Source organism: Amphibalanus amphitrite, unplaced genomic scaffold, assembly GCF_019059575.1.
Source record: "Amphibalanus amphitrite isolate SeventyFive unplaced genomic scaffold, NRLGWU_Aamphi_draft 000409F_arrow, whole genome shotgun sequence".
NCBI lineage: Eukaryota > Metazoa > Arthropoda > Thecostraca > Balanomorpha > Balanidae > Amphibalanus > Amphibalanus amphitrite.
Genome location: NW_024881903.1, coordinates 297,605 through 317,783, shown reverse-complemented (window position 1 = coordinate 317,783; position 20,179 = coordinate 297,605). Strand labels below are relative to the sequence as shown.

The 20,179-nt window shown below is 47.1% G+C and overlaps 3 protein-coding genes across 36 annotated transcripts in view; 1 reads left to right on the top strand and 2 right to left on the bottom strand.

The window, feature by feature from the left end:
* LOC122390801 (cell division cycle and apoptosis regulator protein 1-like) overlaps positions 1-8,143 on the bottom strand; it is a 31,714-nt gene extending 23,571 nt beyond the window's left edge. Inside the window, exons 1-5 of one of the 2 annotated variants that reach the window (XM_043384112.1) lie at positions 7,907-8,143; positions 6,822-6,924; positions 6,489-6,542; positions 2,046-2,137; positions 1,400-1,513 (exon numbers count right to left, since the gene is read on the bottom strand). In XM_043384112.1, the coding sequence (XP_043240047.1) occupies positions 1,400-1,513; positions 2,046-2,137; positions 6,489-6,542; positions 6,822-6,894 (333 nt within the window). In that variant the 5' untranslated portion in view covers positions 6,895-6,924; positions 7,907-8,143. The remainder of the gene's footprint in view (positions 1-1,399; positions 1,514-2,045; positions 2,138-6,488; positions 6,543-6,821; positions 6,925-7,906) is intronic. The other variant, XM_043384113.1, reaches the window with a different exon arrangement.
* Positions 8,144-8,500: 357 nt separating this feature from the next.
* On the bottom strand, positions 8,501-17,189 carry LOC122390791 (transcription factor A, mitochondrial-like). Of its 13 annotated transcripts, none has more exons than XM_043384098.1 (8): positions 17,180-17,189; positions 14,981-15,112; positions 14,002-14,147; positions 13,461-13,558; positions 12,860-13,075; positions 12,236-12,322; positions 11,533-11,605; positions 8,501-10,360 (listed from the first exon to the last, which is right to left on the bottom strand). In XM_043384098.1, exons 2-8 carry the CDS (start codon positions 15,046-15,048, stop codon positions 10,308-10,310), a joined length of 741 nt encoding a protein of 246 aa, XP_043240033.1. In that variant the 5' UTR covers positions 15,049-15,112; positions 17,180-17,189; the 3' UTR covers positions 8,501-10,307. The 13 variants fall into 13 exon arrangements, with proteins under 13 accessions (XP_043240033.1, XP_043240027.1, XP_043240034.1 ...); XM_043384092.1 differs by having other exon boundaries at positions 14,002-14,151; positions 14,982-15,112; positions 17,180-17,186; XM_043384099.1 differs by lacking the exon at positions 17,180-17,189 and adding an exon at positions 16,023-16,204.
* Positions 17,190-17,206: 17 nt separating this feature from the next.
* LOC122390789 (longitudinals lacking protein-like) overlaps positions 17,207-20,179 on the top strand; it is a 76,136-nt gene continuing 73,163 nt past the window's right edge. For 2 of the 21 annotated variants that reach the window (XM_043384066.1, XM_043384067.1), the window contains exon 1: positions 17,220-17,632. In XM_043384066.1, coding sequence (XP_043240001.1) covers positions 17,630-17,632 — 3 coding nt within the window. In that variant the 5' untranslated portion in view covers positions 17,220-17,629. Of the gene's footprint in view, positions 17,633-20,179 lie in introns of all 21 variants that reach the window. The other 19 variants (XM_043384070.1, XM_043384078.1, XM_043384082.1 and 16 more) reach the window with 16 other exon arrangements.

Genomic DNA, 20,179 nt, shown 5'->3' with positions numbered 1-20,179 from the left:
CTGTTAGACAGGAGTTAAGGCAATGTTAGACGGGGAAAGTTATTTAACGCACTGTTAGACGAGAAAGAGTTAAGGCACTGTTAAAGGAAATAGTTCACTTTTTAACATGGGTTTTGAACTGGAATAGCAGTTCCGTAGCTTGGGCTGAGACGCGCATAAATCAGGAGCTTTTACAGCCCAACGATCACCCTAGGCAAAGATATTCTATTTCTCGTCCCGAAAAAGGTGTCTTGCGTTGAGGATGTGTGCCTTGCATATATTTCCATCCAGTATGAAAAGAGCATGGGTCCCGAAAATTCTTCAGAAACTAGAGAAATTATATACGAGAACTCTAGAGAAATTCTCGTACTGATCAATTAGGACATTCAGGGGAACATTATCAGATCGAGCAGATCGCCCAAATGCCGGTGGCTGCGATAATTTCTCTGTTTCTGAAGAATTTTCGGGACCCATGCTCTTTTCATACTGGATCGCGTGTGCCTTACAGAAACTGAAAAGTTCTTCCTATATCAAAATATAGAAAATAATATTTTGTTATAAAAAGGTTTTATTTTCTTTGCTGATTATTTTGAACCTAAAAAATCATAAATCCGTTGCAAAAAAAATAATTTCGTGAAAGTGAACTATTTCCTTTAAACGTAGAAAGAGTTAAGACACTGTTAAGGCTGAAACACTCTTTCCGCAGTTACGAAATCGCATAAGAGAGCCTATGCAAGTACATTTTAATCTTTCCCGTATCAATCGCATGCGGGAGGTACGTGCGATTGAAACGAGCGTGAGATAACGTATTTGAATAGGCTCTCGCATGCGATTTCCTGACTGCGGAAAGAGTCTGTTTCAGCCTTTAGACAACTAGGGAGGGAGGTACGTCATCGCTCATGAGCCGACGGTGCACTGTAGGGAAGTGTATCAGAGATCGCTCGATATGGAAAAAATAGGTGAAGATAGTGTGTCAGACGTCGTAAACAATGGAGAGCTGAGTATGGGCGCAAAATGACCTTAGCAGTCGGCGCACCCTAAAGCCCCAATCAACAAACGAACAAAGGCTACTCCTTCTGAAACGATCGTCATCAAAGACTGTACAGGAGTGAAGGGGTCGCGAAGCCCGAGACGAAACCAACGTCGTAAGAAGAGCCGAACTAATGTAGCATTCTACAGTCTGCCTTGATCGAATCGAATGCAGATCCAGCATCGAAAGCTGGAACCTCCATTTGCGCTTTTACATGGTCAAACTAAAGGTACATTCTTACCTTCTTTAAAGTCATTCCTAAACTAAGTTCGAGTCCATTACTGACCTGAGACGATGTCAGTGTGGTAGGCAGAGCCATACCACGCTCACCAAGAAAAACCCCAGGGATGGATTCTATTTCGACGCACTGAGGATGCGTGAGTAGCTCACCTGCGAAGAGGCCAGAGTGGTAGGTAGAGCGATTCCGGGAGCACCGAGAGCAGATCCAGCCTGGGAGAGCAGCGCCTGCTGCTGGGCTGCCTGGAACTGCAGTCCGTACGGCACCTGTGGACAGAGGCAGAGAGTGAGAGAGAGAAGGAGAGAGAGAGAGGGAGAGAGAGGGAGAGAGAGAGGGAGAGAGAGGGAGAGAGAGAGGGAGAGAGAGAGAGGGAGAGAGAGTGAGTGAGTGAGTGAGAGGGAGAGAGGGAGAGAGGGAGAGAGGGAGAGAGGGAGAGAGGGAGAGAGAGCAAGAGATCAGGAGTAGGGAGAGAGAGAGGGAGAGAGAGAGGGAGGGAGAGACTGTAAAGAGCATTTCTATGCATGTTCTAAACTTGGTATTGATAATGTCGGTTCTTGCCGATCTTGTTAATAATGTAATCTGGTTTCGGACAGCCCACCTCTATATTTCAATCTGATTTAACTCCTTGCCAGCCAATATTATTCATCTAGCTTCTGTTCCTTTGGACAGATCTCATTTCAGCCATATGTCTCTTACCATTCTGGTTCTAACCATCATCACCGCTCACCATTATTCTCACTCATTCACGGGAATATCTTCTCTCTCACCCTGCCACGGGAGTATCTCTCGTGTTCTTACCTGTGCGGGCTGTTGGATCTGCTGCTGCATCAACATGGCCGGAGTGAGACCGGGCTGCTGCAGGAGCGCCTGCTGACCCAGGGGCTGCGGAGCTGCGGAAATACCGACATACGTTATGTAGTAAATAATAACATGTACATATTATATATTAACAATTAATTTAACATGTAGCTATTATAATAACACATAGCCATGAAGATAGAGATGGCAGATACAGAGATAGATATGGGCAGACATAAACCTACCAGGGTGGTCAAACACAAACACCATTGAAGACAAAGTGACATCAAGTATCAACAAAGCCAAAACAAGTGATCTGCTGACCCGGAGCCGGAGGCTGCAGAGTTGAGGGAATACAGACACAGAATGTGGCTCAGGGAGTTTAGAGCTATCTGCTAAGTGCTATACACATTATACAAACCTACCAGTGTGACCAAACACAGATAGACAAGTATTAGCAAACACAAACACCATTACACACACATTGTCACCGACAAAAATAATAAACAAATGGTTAGTTGAGGGACTGAGGTTTGAGAAACAACTCAGGAAATATTAGTGAAGATAAATACATTAAAACGGATCAGTACTAATGCTACAGGAGTCACAAAAAACAACAAACACAAATACAAACTGCAACTAATGTAAGTACACAAGCGAAATCTCAACTAACATCAAAGCACTCTGCTGTTATGCCGAACGCCCAGTCGTGAGATGCCTAGTTTGAGTCGCTCCGGGGCTCGACATATAAAACTCCTGACGGGGATGGTCTGCGGTTGGTGTGAGCAGTCGCAGCCAGTTGGTCTAGTTTTAATGAATGCCTTAAACTTTGGCATCTAAATTCTCCCGTTACCCGGAATTGCGCCATCGGACGGTATGGGTCGGGGTCTATACGCAACAAGCTCTGCTTAGCGTCGGCACAGGCTATGTCAATCCGTCCATTTAACCGTTCCAGCTAAATATATGAAAAGGTGGCGCCTCATGGGTTTGCAGTTTGCACTGATGGATGCATTCAGTGTGGTTTATACTCTAAGGTGCTCGACACCAGCAAGGTAATTTCCTAGCTTGCATGTTCGGTCACTAATATTCTTGCAGAAGAGACAAGGAAGATAGATACCTACTTGCAATATCAATGGTCGTGATATGTAAAGACGGCTAAGGCTGTAGGACTTGCCCTGATATATGACATACACTACTGGGATAGCTAGGGTAACCAAAGGGACTAATGAGATCGTGACAGAACTGTGATAGCGTTACCCTGATAGGTCAAACACTACCGGGATAGCCAGGGTAACCAAAGGGACAAATGAGATGGTGACAGAACTGTGATAGCATTACCCTGATAGGCCAGACACTACTGGGATAGCCAGGGTAACCAAAGGGACTAATGAGATCGTGACAGAACTGTGATAGCGTTACCCTGATAGGCCAGACACTACTGGGATAGCCAGGGTAACCAAAGGGACTAATGAGATGGTGACAGAACTGTGATAGCATTACCCTGATAGGCCAGACACTACTGGGATAGCCAGGGTAACCAAAGGGACTAATGAGATGGTGACAGAACTGTGATAGCATTACCCTGATAGGCCACACACTACTGGGATAGCCAGGGTAGCCATAGCGTAAGACTAATGAGATGGTCGCAGAACTCTGATAGCATTACCCTGATAGGCGACTTACACTACCAGGATAAGAAGGGTAACCACAGGGTAAAACAGGGTAAATAAATGGTGACAGGGCTCTGATAATGTTAAAGGTAGTGTGCCACCTTTGAAAGATTTCCCATTTTATTTTTCCTAGGAAAAGAAGCTTCTGTTTTTACCTAATATCGGAAAAAAAAATCAAAAATGGGCCTAAAATAGTGCTTTTTTCGCCTAAAAGTTTATCGGTTTTTCGATATGTATAACAACTGTAGTGGGCTGGCCTGCAAACAGGCGTCGGCAACAATCGCGAATGCGGCGCACATGTGACAATAAGCAAAGGTCATTATAGAGTTACGACGTACGGGAATGAGTTATCAGCTGTCTAATCGTAGACAACACAATGTCGAGCCTTAAACTGTAAGCCTGTATTGGTATTGTTTCTTTTATTTGGCTGTCGAACATTATTTATGGTTTGAAATATGATTTTATGTAAAATAATTGATATGAAAAAGCCGTCTCTTAACCCTCGCACGACCAGGCCATTTCTCATAACACGAACGACCAGGGGGGGGTTGTTACGACCAGGGTTGTGCTCGACTCAAAAAAAATTGCCGACTCGACTCATCATTCAACTTCAGAAAGCCCTGACTCAACTCTGACTCAAACAAGGAGCTGATTTTTTCCCTTGACTCGACTCATGACTCAAGCGGCTCAATGAAAATATTAGTTGACTCAAACTTGACTCAAATTTTTTGTTGAGTCAAGTGTGTTGACTCAAAATTGACTCAGATAAAAAAGTTGTTGAGCGGGGGGGGGGGTGAAAAAAAAAATCCGGCAGCAGGGCCAGGCCTAAGTTGTTAAGCGGGGGAGAATGAAAATCTTATATATTGTTTGTAGAAAGATGAGTCAGCTGACTCGTGTTCCTAAATGTTTTTGACTCAACTCAATGTCAAAAGTTATTTTACTGACTCAACTCTGACTCAACTCAACACCTTATTATTTTTGTCTGACTCAACTCTGACTCAACTCAACAGCTCAACATTTTATCCGACTCGACTCAAACCTGACTCATCTGAGTCAGAGTTGAGTCAAATCTCTGACTCGACTCATGAGTCAAGCACAACCCTGGTTACGACCCCCCCCCCCCTGGCGTTTCGAAACGGAAGGTCGTAGAGCTTAGCGGAAAAAACCAACGGATTGCTCTCAACGAGATCTCGCGATTGGTGGTATATTTTTTGGTCCTAGGTCAACATTTGACCTACTTTTGACCGGTCAAAGGTCAAATTTTCGGAAAAATAGACTTTTTTCAACTTTCGGCGGCGATCGCGGCAAAACGGTAGGAGATATCGACTTGAAACCTTCACTATCGTGTTCCTTGATCAATTCTCTATCGTTTGGTATGTATTTTGTTTCCCTAGCTCTAAAAATGGCGCGTTGGGAGCGCCGGAAGTCGGCAAGGTCACAGTCGGCGGCAGAAATTCGAAAAATCAAAATTTAAATTTTTGAAATCTGATTGTATTTTTGGATTTGGGAGGTCCATTTGCTCCCTATAGACGCTAATATTGCTGCATATTCCCATTGAGGTGACAAGAATTAGCAAAATAGTGGTTCGGGCGCTTTTCAAAAATAGTACCGGACGCTGTTCCTCTTGTGACGTCATAGCTCCGTGACCTGACCTGACCCGGTCAAATTTCTTATACCATATGATAGCCAATACTTGCCCCAACATGCATGGGAAGTTTCATCACGATTCATCAACCGATGTCCGTACCACCGGCAGGAAACCTCGGGCGTTGGCACTCAGTTTGTGAAAATCCGGCCGGAGGCTGTACCTCTTATGACGTCATAACTCCGTGACCTGACATGACCCGATCAATTTTTTTCGGCAAAAGATGCGCAAAGGTTGCCCCAGAGGGTATTGAAAATTTCAGCCCGCTACGACAAGCCGTTTAGCGTGCACTTCGAAAAAACCTCAGGGGGGGGGGGGGGTTGATACAACCCCCCCCCCCCCCCTAGGCGTTCTAGGGTTAAGTTATGACCCCATTTCACCACACGCAAGTGGCAGAAATGACAATGATCAGCTGACGCATTTTTCTTGGCCGAAGTCAGAGCGCGCGGCCCGACGCACCACCACCGCACCACAAAGTATGAGCAGAAGCCGCGCCCAAAGCCAGGGACCCGGTAACGTGAGGTAGCCGAGTCGGGGCAGCGTGCGCTGACCCAAGCCGGGGCCGCAGCTTTGGGCGCGGTCTACCGCATCCCCGCGGGCAGTCCCGGGCTATCACATGACACCGGGAGGACGCGCGGCCCCGGCTTGGGCCAGCGCACGCTGCCCCGACTCGGCTACCTCACGTTACCGGGGCCCTGGCTTTGGGCGCGGTCAACCGCACCACCTAACAGGCGTGTTCGAAACCGCAGGAGATGATGATGAACGGGTTTATCGAAACTTGATTGGATGAGCATATCGGTAATAGCGATTTCAGTGTGTGCATTTATTGTTCATAGTGGTGTGAAATGTGGTTGGGGTACGACCGACAACCCGTCGGGGCGAATTTCGCACTGGGGTACTCAAAATTTGAAGAATTTAAGACGTTTCCATGAGTTTTGAAGGTATGGATAAGTTCTAAAAATCCGGTTCTCCTTATCTGGGCCATTAACTCCATACGGTCCAGGAAAGCTGGCACACTACCTTTAAGACTAAATGGCTACAGGGCTGTGATTATAATGCTACTCTGATAGGCGGCATACACTACAAGGAGAGGTGGACAATCACAGGGTAATATTTAAAAAGACTTACTCTGATAGGCGATTGGAGAGGCACGGATTGATGTACTGCCCGACTCTGAGTACGCTGCAAAACAGGTCATGGAGGTCAAGGGTGGGTGAAAGGTCAGAGGAGGTCAGGTGGGGTGAAATGAGGTCAAGATCATGGATTACATAGGTGAAGGATAGTAAAGATGTCTGGTCCCAGGAGGATCAGTGGCCAGTCATGGATCACAGACAATGGAAGTAATCAGCTCCTTCAGGTCTCCAATCCTTCAGGCCTTTTCAACCTGATTGTCACAGACCCACAAGGATGAAATTCAGCATTGTGAGTTTGTATGAAGAGCCAAGGTAGGTAGGTACTCACCAGGCCGTTGCAGCATCCCCGGCGTCTGGGCCCAGGGTGGCGGGGCGCTCTTGTTGCCCCCATACTGTGACATGGTTTGTCACCCTGTCACCTCCTCCTTTCCCTGGAAACGGAATGGACAAATGTGAAATGATGGTGGGAACAATCAAAGCAATGAATCTGCCAATTTGAGGGCACAATGAAATGGAGTATGGAAAAAGCAGAAACCAGATGCCTGACCATCAGCAGTCCAATCACATAAAGTCAGTGCCGTCCGACAGTCTATCCAAGCCACCCAGTAACATCCACGTCAACATAAAATGCCGTGTTTACAATATCAGAGAGCAGGCACTTCCAAACTTTTTAAATTAAATGTCTTAAAGGAAAAGGGCCACCTTTAACATGGGGATTGAAACTGAGATAGCCATCTTGTAGCCCGTGTCCGAAAACCTGGCTGTCTACCTCCTTACGGCCGATTTCGGCCTCCATTCGTAGTTATCGGCAATTTTAAAAGAAAATACGCCAGGAATGCGTCCTTATCCCAGGAATGCGTTCTTATCCGACAATACAACCACCCGCGGCGAGGCTTTGGTTTTTTACCAATCAGCTCCAACCAGCTCAGCTTTAACCAATCAGCTTATCTGACACAATCCGACGAGTCTGTCTTCTGAACGCTGATTGGCTTGAGTGTGACGTCATCGCTATGCCATCATACAGTAGGTGCCGTAGAGAGTATCAACATAGTACCAATATGTTAAATAGTTTTAAATACTTTTTCGCGAATTGTGCACTTCTGGCACCAGTTTTAAAAAGAAAATGGAAAATAATAATGTCAAAATGAAAAACGATATCTTCATATTTCACGAAGGTGGCCCTTTTCCTTTAAAACCTGGTCACTGCTAAAGAATGTAGCTGTGTCTTGATTGAATTACCTATATCTGCGTAAAATCAAAAAAGGAAAAACAACGCATATTTTGGGAGAGCCAGAATCAAGCCAGAATCAACAAAATCATAGTTTGAGTTAATAAGATCTAGACGGTGAGAACAAATAGATGTTTGCAATGACATTTTCCTTAATAACAGAACTGATCGACTAAAATCCGTACCTTCACCTGAAATCCACTTGATTTGAAAAATATATCGCAAATAAAAATATTTTTACGACTCGCGACGCCGGCACCACAAACGTCTCACGCGTCTCATTTGCCGGCAGTAAGGTTGCTAGTTTTAGAAGCATGAGACAACTAAAGTACTGCAAAAAAATAGGACTCCCTTTTCAAATATTTTGCGTTCAGTCTCCCGGACGACACAGATTCTACCTCTGGATTCTACGCCGTCCGGCCAATCCCATTCGAGGTCGGCGGGGGCTGGGCCGCGGTTATCTAACGCTATTGGCCGGACGACGTGGAATCTTCGTCGTCCGGGACTGAGACTGCGAACATGGGGTGAAACACCACCAAACGCACCCACCAAGCATCGCACTCATACGTACTCGTACTACTGGACAACTACTGGACTGAAAAAAGAAAGAAAAATAGCCCGTCCTTCCTAACGATTACGTCAAAAAATAACATGGAATCATGAAAGCCATAGATATGAAATAAAAACTGACAACCCAAAACCGGAGAGAGCTGCAGTGATGCACTGGAAAGTCGAACTGCACGATAACGTAACAAATTGATTCAAACAAACAGAATAAATCGAAAAGGTGTCTGTATTGTCTCCGACAACGCCACACGGGTCGACCTTCCAGATCATGCACTCTACAAAGTACACCGCGCTAGCTCTCATCCACTGCAAATCGCACAAAAGCTCTGAAAATAGGTACTCGTTTCCCTGGCTGCCACAGAGAAAATCGCAACGGTCTGACATGAGGCGACCATTTCGTGACATTTTTGTAACTAATCCAACACAACACAGACCAGAGTTTACACAACACAAAAACACAGGCTACAAAAGCAACACGACGCGTGTGTTTACAACACGCGTTTACAAAGCGGTGGCGGAGGCAGTGGCGGACAGAACTTATGTTGAAATCAACATACGTAGGACAGTGTAAATGGCGAGAGACACGCTTTTCATAGAGAGGCATCCGACGCAACTATATGTAGACCAGAAACACAAAAATCCACGACGGCTTGTGTGAAGCCAAAGAGCACACAGCCCATCAGTGTGGTAAACGTATACAAAAACACGATTCGTACAAATCGGGACGCCAGTTTACGAAAAAGGTGCATCACATCACATCGTTTCAAATCGCACGTTCGTACACCACAGCCTTACTCAGTCTGGTCTCTCAGCCGGGAAAACGCATTGAAAGGTCCCGTTACATCCAATGACGTCACGAATACAAGTGACGTTGGCCATAGCCTCAAACAGCTCTTCGAGCGACACTAAATCACCCGTCTCCTCATCCGACACAGTCTCCAATCTCGTCAATTCCTCAGAGTTAATCTGTCCATCAATTTCCTCACGGCACCCTCCGTAAATCTCACCACCCATTTCTCTCACTTCGTCTCTTTCCACGCTCTTAATCACTTCTTTCCCGCATCGCGCCAGTTTCTCCTTAGTTTCTTTCTTCCTCGTGTCCTCCGAAGACCGGTCGAAGTCATCAGCGTGAGTCACCATAAGCGATGACGACTTTGACGAGGGTTCAGGATTCAGCTGACCTTTGGATTCAGCTACACAAGGCTTAAATTCAGTGGCGACTTTACTGCTGGCAGTTTGCTGGTCGTTCTTTACTGGCTCTTCCACAGTTCGCGTCGATTTGTTTTCAACGTTTTTCGCAGTTTTGTTTTTTGTCTTCCGGGGTTTCCTTTCATTGCTTTCCCCTATTTCAGCTAATTTCAACGGCTCTTTGCCGGTTTTCTTCATAGCTTTGCTGATTGTTGAGGAGGCGTTTTTCGCCCTTACTCTTCCAAGTTCTTCATCCACATGTTTCGCTGCTTTGCCCTTTCCTAATTTCGTTTGTACTGGCTTTCTTTTTCGTTTAGTCGGCTCAACAACATATCCCCTTTTCTCTTTTTGGGAGCTCATTTCACCGCTCGTACTGTCCTTATCGACAGACTTTTCTTTGACTTCAATCTCCTCCACAGCCGCGGGTTCGATTCCCGAGCCAACCGCAGTTTTCGCTTTCGATCCGACTTTGCCGCCGGAATGCATGACACCCGTAGAGTCCATTTCACTTACGCGTCCTGCTTGAGCTTTACCTTTCTTTTTCTTCTTCCCCTTTCCAGCCAATTTCTCGCTTTTCGTGACACTCGGCAATGTCTCATCAGTGATTTCGCTGTTCTTTAAACCACTTGCAATATTCGTTTTGCCACTTTTCACTGCACGCGTCTTTGCGTTAATCCCTTTCCTAGCTCCAGCATCACCTAAGTCTTTCTCACGGCTCTTTGATACAACACTGCGTGAATTTCCCTGTGCCGATTCGGGTTCGATTCCCGGTCGCTCTCCCTGTTTGCGTCTGCTGTCTGTCTGTCTGCCGCTGTCTCCGCCGGTTGCGTCCTATCGACGAGACTTGGGGACTTCGTCGGTGTCGATGACGGGCTGAGAGCCGGCTGTGGAGAGGAGAGAGGAGAGAGAGAGAGAGAGAGAGAGAGAGAGAGAGAGAGAGAGAATGAGAGAATGAGAAATGCTGACTTCGGTGGCATTGTTGAAAGTGGCATTAAAGGTAGACTGCCACCTTTTTTCCACAAAACGGTTTTCACTAGAGCTGAGCCACCTATGTCCCAGACTGAAGTCGGTTTTCCGAAATTCGAACCCGTTTGCGAGAAATCGGAGACCAAAGTTCAGTTTGATGCCATTTTTTTAGTCCAAGAAAACCGACATCTCTACTGTTTATCGATAACTTTGAAACATGAATTTTCTTATCTTTTGGTAAATATATGTCAAAACTTTGATTGTTTCGAGATCAGAGAAGAATTTTGGAGAGTCAAAATAAAAGTTAAACTTATATATTCAGTAGTTCATTTTTTCCAAAAAAGTGTGGGAAATGGGGTTTAACATGGGCCAGACCCATATTCCAAATGAGCCATGATTTTTAAATGTTTTACGACTTAAATGCAAAATAAATTAAACATGGCCAATTTCTTATGAAATCATATATTAGTAAATCATAAAATACCTTACTTTTTCAAATAAAATGTAATAATCTTATGACCTTGAAGTCTAGTGATGTGTAAACATTGTCGCTAGACATTAACCGATTGATAATTGTATGATAATCGACAATTTTTTTCGCGATTCACGTGATGATACTTTGTCAGGTGAATTCTAAAATTTTGTTTTGTCCAGGGAATAAATCATAGGCCGATCTGAGAAAACTTTTTGAAGGTGGCAGTCTTCCTTTAACCGCTCAGCTAAGCATTATAACTACGACAATAATGTTTTCGATTCGCAAAAAGTATATGTAAAACCCAGACTGCACTTGCATCCATTATGCGTAAAAACAAGCAGTACCAGTACACCATGCAATGAATTGACAATGACAAAGCATGGCAATGATTTCCCAGCACAGCATGGAATGTTATCATGAATCATGATATCTGAGGTTTATCAAAACTAAGCGAGTCAGGCAGCAAAGAGTGTCAACGAAGACCTGTTGTTTGTTACTTGGGGCTTTAGGGCGCGCCGACTACTAAGGTCATTTTGCGGCTCGATGAAGACCTAGTCAGACTGTTGCAGTGAAAAGTGAGAAAAACATAGTGTCGAAAAAGTGCGTCGGACTTACTCCTCACGAGGTCTGCTCGGCCCTCCTTGATCATCTGTCCCTCCCAGGCCACCAGGGCCTTCTGGTACTGCTCCTGAAGGCAGCCGAAAACGCGGGTTATAGTGGGATTCGAACCGGGGACCTAAGTGGTATATCATTGACAAACGGGAAGTTCTCGGTATAAAATCAACCAACATATCGATTTGAAAAAATGCATACGTGTTCGGGTAACACATACGCCAACCCCATGCGACTCACAAAGTGCGTGCCTTATTCAGTGTAATCTGTAACATTCCCAAGCCACGAACGGGAAAACAAGCCTTTGAACAATCTCAATTCTCAGGGACCCTCAGTCCACAATTCTGGACCACTATCCCGCGATCACAATAAAGAAGTTATTACTCAACACCAGGGCTGCGGAGTCGATGAATCTCTGACTACGACTCCGGCTTCCAAAAACCAACTCCGACTCCGGGCAGAACTGTCGACTCTGACTCTAACTCCGACTCCATAACCTTGCCAAGTCTGCTGAGTCGATGGATTTTTGGTGACTGCGACTCTGGCTCCGGTTTCCAGAATTCGACTCCGACTCCGGCCGACTACGACTTCAACTCCGCAGCCCAGCTCAGCACAATTGCAGCCCAGAAAACCAGCCCCTTCCTCCTTCGAACGCACCACACTCATCCAAGACCACACAAATCACACCATCTCTCCCCGATCTTACCTTGGCCTCGGTATACCGTTTGACGTAAGATGCTCGCTCGGACTCGGGTTTGTTAGCCCACTCCTTGGCCATATCAACGATAAAGTCCTGTGGATGGAGGGAGGTTTTAGTTACAATTGTTTAATTAGTGATTCACTTAGTTGACATGCTACTTTAACCTTCCCCGCCTTCAGCCAGGTGGTATTCTCTAATATCGTAGTTTTACTTTCAGATTATATTTTTACTCCATATCCATGTGGCCACTACGATCCACTTTCTTCTATTCACAGACTTGAAGTTGTGGTACGTCCCAATTCCCATCCCCCGCCCTCCGACTACGATTTCCTCTAGACCCAACACGCGACTTCTTCAATTCCCATTCCATGATCCGTCCTCTTACCCTCCCAAACGCCCGCCGTCTAATTCACATCCCCACTGGTCCCTATACAGTAGAATCCGCTTAATAAATCCTCAAATAATAAATCCAGTCGCTTATTGTGGCCACTTCAGAGCAGTTCACGGATTTATCAATAGAAGCATAACTGACTCCGGTTAATAAAGCCACCGCTTAATCAATCCCAAACGCCGTGTCATTAAGGTGGATTTATTAATCGGATTCTACTGCATCCGATTGATCTTTCTCACCTTCTGGCTCCTGTCCCCCCTCGTCGCCTGCCGGTCCTGAATGTACAACATGAACGCATTCGCCGGTTTCCTCGGTTTCTGTCGTTCATTCATCTGCCGTTTCCTTTGCCGCCTCTCCCGGCTCTCTCGTCGCTCATCGCGCGCTTTTCGCTCGGCCATCATCAGCTGATCGCGCGTCTGCGCACTGAGAGATGCCTCGAATCGCGCCATGTCCGCCTGGGGAATGGGGGCGTGGTTAGTAAAAGGTCGCTGGTTCGAATCCGGCCGGTGGATAACTTTTCATGCAATGAATGATGTCAGACTTTACATAGCCCTGCCTGAAGCAGTGGAATATAGAGCATCTGAATTAAGTCATGCCATATTCACCAAATGCAAAGTCGTGAAAACTAACATCGCCTGCACTGTGCTAACCATAGCTAACTGGGACGTCCTTAGCTCAACGACCCACCATTTAACTTCACAGAGCCCATATCACATCACTTAGACACCATTAGCTAACTGGACCATCATTAGCCAATTAAGCCACCATTACCATTAGCTCACTGGGCTATCATTAGCTAATTAAGCCCACCATTAGCTCACTGAGCTATGATTATCTCACCAGCCATTTCTCCTTGTTTGCCGAGTAGGCGTCATTGTAGCGTTTTTTGGTCGCCGTGTCCAGGTCCCTCCACAATGCCGAGGCCTTGGTCATCATCTCTGTAATGGGACACCAAGAGGGGGTGTTTGTTAGATAAGTTACACCAAGAGAGGGTGTTTGTTAGTTCAATTACACCAAGAGAGTGCATGTTAGCTCAATTACACCAAGAGAGAGTGTATGTCACCTTAGTTACACCAAGAGAGGGTGTATGTTAGTTCAATTACACCAAGAGAGAGTGTATGTTAGCTAAGCTGCACTAAGGGGGGGTGTAGGTATGTTAGATCAGTTACACCATGGGTAGGTGTTTATTAGCTCAGTTACACCATAAGGTGTAATATTGTCTCAGCAACTGCAGTTTATGGGTACAGACAAACAAAAGAAACCAGCACCGAAAAAAGTAATCGCTAGATAGATAAGTACTTAATGTCTTGAAAAAAAAAAAACAGATAAAAAAACAGAAAAACTCTGCGCCACCAGTGGGAATCGAACCCACATTTCTCACCCGAGCTCTTGGCGTCCGGCATCTGTTGCCGTAGCCGTGGTATGGTGTCGGTAACAAACTGCACATAGCCCGAGGCGGGCTTTTTGGGGCGCTCAGGGAGAGCGCCGCTGGTTCCAGGCGGAGCAGTCTTGACGCCCGCGCAGGACCTGCGAAAGAGGGAGAGTATGTATGTAGGCATTTATCCACAATCATGAGCGATCCACACATGGCGTGACGATTACTGCAATTACTGGGTGGGCAATTGGGCAATTACTGTCTAAAGTGACTGGCATTAGACATGGTTAGGACGATAATCTACAATGGCTAAAAATAACATTGAATGTTGTTAATGCCTAAAACAGTTATAAAAAGGAGGTGAAAACATGATTCTATCCTGCAGATACCGGTCCCATAGCGCCTAGCAGTAGAGGGTTGGATTCCGCGTGGTGAGAGCATGTGTTCCCGGTTATAACGCGTTCCCGGTGAGAACGGTCCGGGTTCAAAGCGTGACAGGCACTTGACGTTTATGAGCCTCCTGAGCCTTCAGCCTGACAGGTATGGTTGCGGTTGGTGGCAGACCGTAGCCAGGCGAAGTCAGTAAGGGGGCCGCCCGTGCGCAGCTATGTGCACATGTTAAACTTTGGACTCTAAATTCTGCCATCGAACCAGAATTGCATGATCGGAGGGTAGGGGGCAGGGTCAACGCAACAAGCCTTGTTTAGAGAGGGCTCTGTCCTTGTAAATCCTTTCATTCAAAAGCTGCAGACAAAATTTATGTTAAAAAATATTTACACACAAAATGCACAGCTACAATTGGAAAATGACAACACTGCGACCAATCAAGAATCAAGAAGCATTTGGGCTCCAGAAGAAGTCAAGGCCCATGTTGTAGCCAACTTTTTTTAATCATACGTTTTTCTGCGTCAGTCAATGGTCTAAGAAACATCCAATGGTAGATAAGATGTTACCACAGTAGGTAGCAGATTTAGGCAAATCTCACCTGAAGCCGAGCGAAGCAGTCATCCTCTCAACCGGCGTTATCGTTTTAATCAGGAATCTCAAAGCCATGTTTGAACCTGGATACCTATTGGCTGACTGATGTCTGAAGAAGTTTTGATGAACAGCAATCACTCTGAAACAGAGAATACCTATTTTAGAATGCCTACAATTAATAATCACAGGTGAGCATTAGGCAGGTGAGTATTAGGCAGGTGAGCATTAGGCATTAGGTTTATTACGGAGCGAGCGAAGTCTTTCCTTAGATTAACGGAAATTCCTGAGTATGAGCGGCCGGCCGGGGCCGGCCGTGCGAATGCTTTTGCGAGGCTTATATCCCAGCAACCACCTGACCGATTTACATGCAGTAATTTTTGTAGGGTAGCTTCATTCCTTCTACCAAGTACTGGACTATTCCCGATGCATGTGGGTGACCCCTTATGCACGTGCCACGTGCAAAATGAAGAGGTGTCAGTTTTGTAATTGTTACAATATCTCGGTAACTACTTGGCCGATTGCGCTGAAAGTTGGCATGTAGGTAGGCACCGAATAGGCACTGCATATCCATGTGCCAGAGATGGGGTGCTGCCGCACATGCGTATGTGCAGGGGTCGTTTCCAGATCTCGAGAAAGGCTGGACCGATTGCACTCAAATTTGGTACGCGGCTAGGGACCGGTTAGTAAGGTGCCATGCAAACGTCAGTCGGGACTCATTTTGCATGTGCGCACGTGCAGGGTGCTGCTTCCAGATCTCGAGAACTGCTGGGCCGATTGTGCTCAAATTTGGCACATCACTAGAGACCGGTTAGCAGGGTGCCATGCACAAGTCCGTTGGAGGTAACCCTTCGCAACTTCGCACGTGCAAGGCCCACCCTCTCGCTCGTTCCGCTAGTCGCCCCAAAAGGCATTATACTGGTATAGCCTAAAGCCTTGGCATTAGTTAGGCAGGTATAGGTAATGGGATGCAGCATTTCAAACTTATTTTTGGCTAGCATTACGCAAAACAATGCACAATGCATATAAATGGTCAGATAAATTGCGCACACCAGTGCCTTATAGTGTATAAGACGCACACAACAACAATGCCGCGACTTGTGCACAGGCCTATAGCCTTGGCACAGGCCTTGCTGGACAGATCACATGTTCTAATAGCTATTCCAGCATATGCTTCCGAAAGCATTTTTGCCCTTTCTCACGACGCTATTCGCTGTTCATCACAAAACGTCATATATAAAAATAATGAACACATTTCCCGCGTTTTGACAATCGTCTTTGATGCGCTGAAAACGCTTTCTTTCTGTTTATCGTTCGTCGTCTTTTCTTTATGAGGACTTTTAAAAAAATATCACTAGAAAGTGACGAATACTTCTTTCTAATCCGATCTTTAATCCTGATTTTTGCACCTTCTTAGGTCCCTATTTGATCTAAGCTTATCAGACGGGCAAGGCTATCTATGAAACCTATGCAATTGCAAACCTCAAGGCTATGTAAGGCAATTAAACGTTCGTGAGTGAAAAACGCGGATGGGTTGGTTTGAGATTCGAGTCAGTGACTCTAATTCCCGGCTCCAAAGGTCACACTCCCTGCCCCCTGTCGAGTGTCGCGCCGTGCAGACTCCAGCCGGTGTCTGCAACGGTCCACTCTGCGCTCATGGCCGTGCACCTGGTACTCGATGGCCGACCGTGACGCAGCTCGGCACCACGCCTCGGCGTAGCTGTCGTACCCTACTAACTGAATAGTGGCATGCGCCCGAGACAGCTCGGTACGGGCATGCCGGCGTCATGCCATTACTGAGCCGGCTGCCAGTCGAATATTTGTTGGTGCTTGACGAGTCCTGTGACTGTGAGAATTGCACGTAATCCTTCCAACTATCTCTCCTCAGTCCTCCCGGTCCGCTAGACAGTCGGGTGCTCTCACTCGGCCCGCCCATGGTGCCGAGCACTTCGAGGCACGACAGCCGACGCCCGACTTTTTCTTGGGCATTGTTGCAAAGTTGCAATCGCGATACACACCAATAGGCAACAAATGAATTAAAACAATGATTTCCACACTGCTCTTAGGCCAGCTGTGTTTAGCTATGCGCAAGCTTCGGTCAGATAATTGATGTTGTTGTTTTGGGTAAGGGCCAGATAATTGATAGAGGTGCAGGTTTCAACACCGGACACGGGACAACGCAATGCGCATATAGGAGCTTTTGACCAACTTTTGACTCTGAGTGCTAGCCTGAAGAGCAGTAGCAAAGTTATGCTTCGGTGAGATCGTGCTTTGATATTTGATCTGGAGTCTGGACTCTGGAGCGCACTGCGCAATGCATCGCAGCATCTGCCGCCTCGCTGGTTTCCTGTTTCTCACGGCAGTGGGCCCGGGGCCGATTAATAATTTCACTGCGGTGTTCCTTTACGGCGACGCTCTCTTGAACGACGCCATTTTGAATCCCGTTATGTTGTGAAGTTGTGTTTTGCGGCTTGGGGCTTTTCGCTGCCGTTCTGTGAATGGTGGCTGGTAGTTTTATTAGAACCGACAAAATTTGCGAAATAATCGTCTTTCATCGCCTACTTTGCTCAAGATTTTCGATAAGTTGACTGGTTTTGCGTGCTAGAGGAGTGACGCCGAGGACGTCGCTTTCGGTCAAGTCCCTCGCTTGGTAATCACGATGGTAAGCAGGGCCTATTTTAACATGTTAACTGGGGTGGCAAAACCCACCCCAGTAGTGCGGTTTTCCACCCCAGTCGTCTAACTTTGCCACCCCAGTGAAAAACAGCCCAAAAGTCTGCCCACAGATATTAGCTGCCGACAATCACGGAGGCCACACATTCTTGGGGCGCAACTCAGCCTGACAAGGGAAAATGTCTCACTGAGGCACCACCACCACCAATGGGGTGCCCTCTCACTACCGGGGGCGCCCTGCCGCAACTGTGGCGCCCTACTTTGATTGGGACACACTACCGGCAACGGGGCACCCTACCACGACTGAAGAGCCCTATCAACATTGGGGCGCCCAGATACGATTGGGGCGCCAACCACCTTTGGACGTCCTATCAGAAATGGGACGCCGTACCACTACTGGGGCGTCGTAACACAGTTGGGGAAACTACGAGGCGAATGTCAAAAAATGGATTGGTCAATAAATGGACTTTTGATGACCATATATGGGCATAAATGCAGCCCCCGCTACTAAGGGTGAAAAACGGTATAACAAGCCGGTACTTGCGGTATCGCGTCCACTTATTGGAGAGAAAAGGCTTCCCTTTTTCACTAGGAATTAGTGTGATTTGATTAAATTCGGCGAATTGACTCGAAAATGGCGATAGGAAAACGGCTTTTCTGCAGGTTCTGGGCATCACAATCAGCTGGCCAATTCAATAAATGGATTGGTTTTATGAAAGAAAATTGTTAAAAGATTTAATTTAATTACAATAAACAAAAATATTAAATTCTAAAATAATAAAATAACTACAATTAGAAAAACCATAAACAAAATAATAAAAATAGTGACATTTTTAAACCACGGTACTGCTTACATTTTTTGGCGCGTCTGTTTCAATCCGCCATATTTGCCAATCACGGTTTGACCTTGCGTTGTAACTCTGCGATTTAGAGCCGCCAGTTAATTATGCACCGGGTGAGTGTAGGCCTTGTGTGGTTAAAAAACATTCTTATGCCTTATTTTTTCATTTGAATGCTAAAATTCATTGAAAAGATGAAGTTGTCTGATTTTATGACCATATATGGTCATCGCCCCGCCCACTCCAGCCGCTGATTGGCTAATCCAATTTTTGCTTGGCTCCTCGTAGTTTCCCCAACTGAACACTACTGTGACGTTCCACTGGTGCACCATACCGCCACGAGGCGCCCTACCACCACTGGGGCGCCCACCACTACTTGGGCTCCCTACCACTACTCAGGCGCCCTGCTACAAGGTGGGCGCCCTGTCACTACTGGGGCGCCCCTCAGGGACGCCATACCGCTACTGGATCGCCCTACTGAGGGTTACTTTTAAAGGGGGAAAGGGGAAATTTCCCCCTTCGAAAATTACGCTCCCCTTTCAAATTGTGTCAGAATGGCTAGGGAGGGAAGGGGGAATTTCCCCCTGTCAAAATTATTTTTGAGACCATTTTCAATTAATTCGCTATTCAGATTCTATAGTCATCGTTATTCAGATTCTAGTCATAAATCAACGTTGCTGGCGCTAAGATATTATCAATGAGTGTGGGCAGTGGCACCGCCAGGGCGGAACTTGGAATATCCGGAAGTCCAGATTTGACCCGATACCGATCGGATGGTCGGTGAGACCGTCTCTTGTGTTGTCTCTTCGCACTCACTCAGGGGTGGATCCAGGAAAACTCCAAGGGGAGGGTCGTGAATCGAAGTGGTGCCCCTACCTATACCCAAAATTAAAAACTCAACGGTTTTCAGCCACTTAATTTTGGTGGTGCCCTAAGTTTATTTTGGGGGGGGGGCTGTGGACTGTGGTGTCCCTGTTAGGCCGCAGGTGCCTCTGGCAGGTTCGTGGTGCCGCTGGAAGGAACGTGGTGCCCCTGACAAGTCTGACGTGCCAAAGACAGACCTGTGGTGTCCCTGACATACCCATGGTGCCCCTGCGAGGCCGGTGGACCCCTGCTAGGCCGGTGATGCCCCTGCTAGGCCGGTGGTGCCCCTGGTAGGCCTGTGGTGCCACTGCTAAGCCGCTGGTGCCCCTGGGCCCTGACAGGACTGTGGTGCCACTGACAAGCCTGGTGTGTCCCCGACAGGCACGTGGTGCCCCTGACAGGCCTGTGGTGCCTCTGGAAGGGCTGTGGTGCCCCTGGGCTCTGACAAGCCTGAGGTGCCCCTGACAGGCCCGTGGTGCCCCTGATAGGCCCGTAGTGCTCTTGCTACACAGGCCTGTGGTGCCCCTTGCAGGCCTGTGGTGCCCCTGGTGCCCCTGGGCCCAGACAGGACTGTGGTTCCCATGACAGAACTGTGGTGTCCCTGACAAGCCTGAAGTGTCCCCCGACAGGCCCGTGGTGCCCCTGCGAGGCCGGTGGTGCCCCAGGCAGGTCTCTGGTGCCCCTGACAGGCCCGTGGTTGGTGCCCCTGCTAGGCCTGTGGTGCCCCTGTCAGGCTTGTGGTGTCCCTGATAGGCCGGTAGTGCCCCTGGCAGAGCCCCTGGCAGACCTTTGGTGCCCCCGGGCCCCAGGGGGGTCAAGACCCATGCGACCCC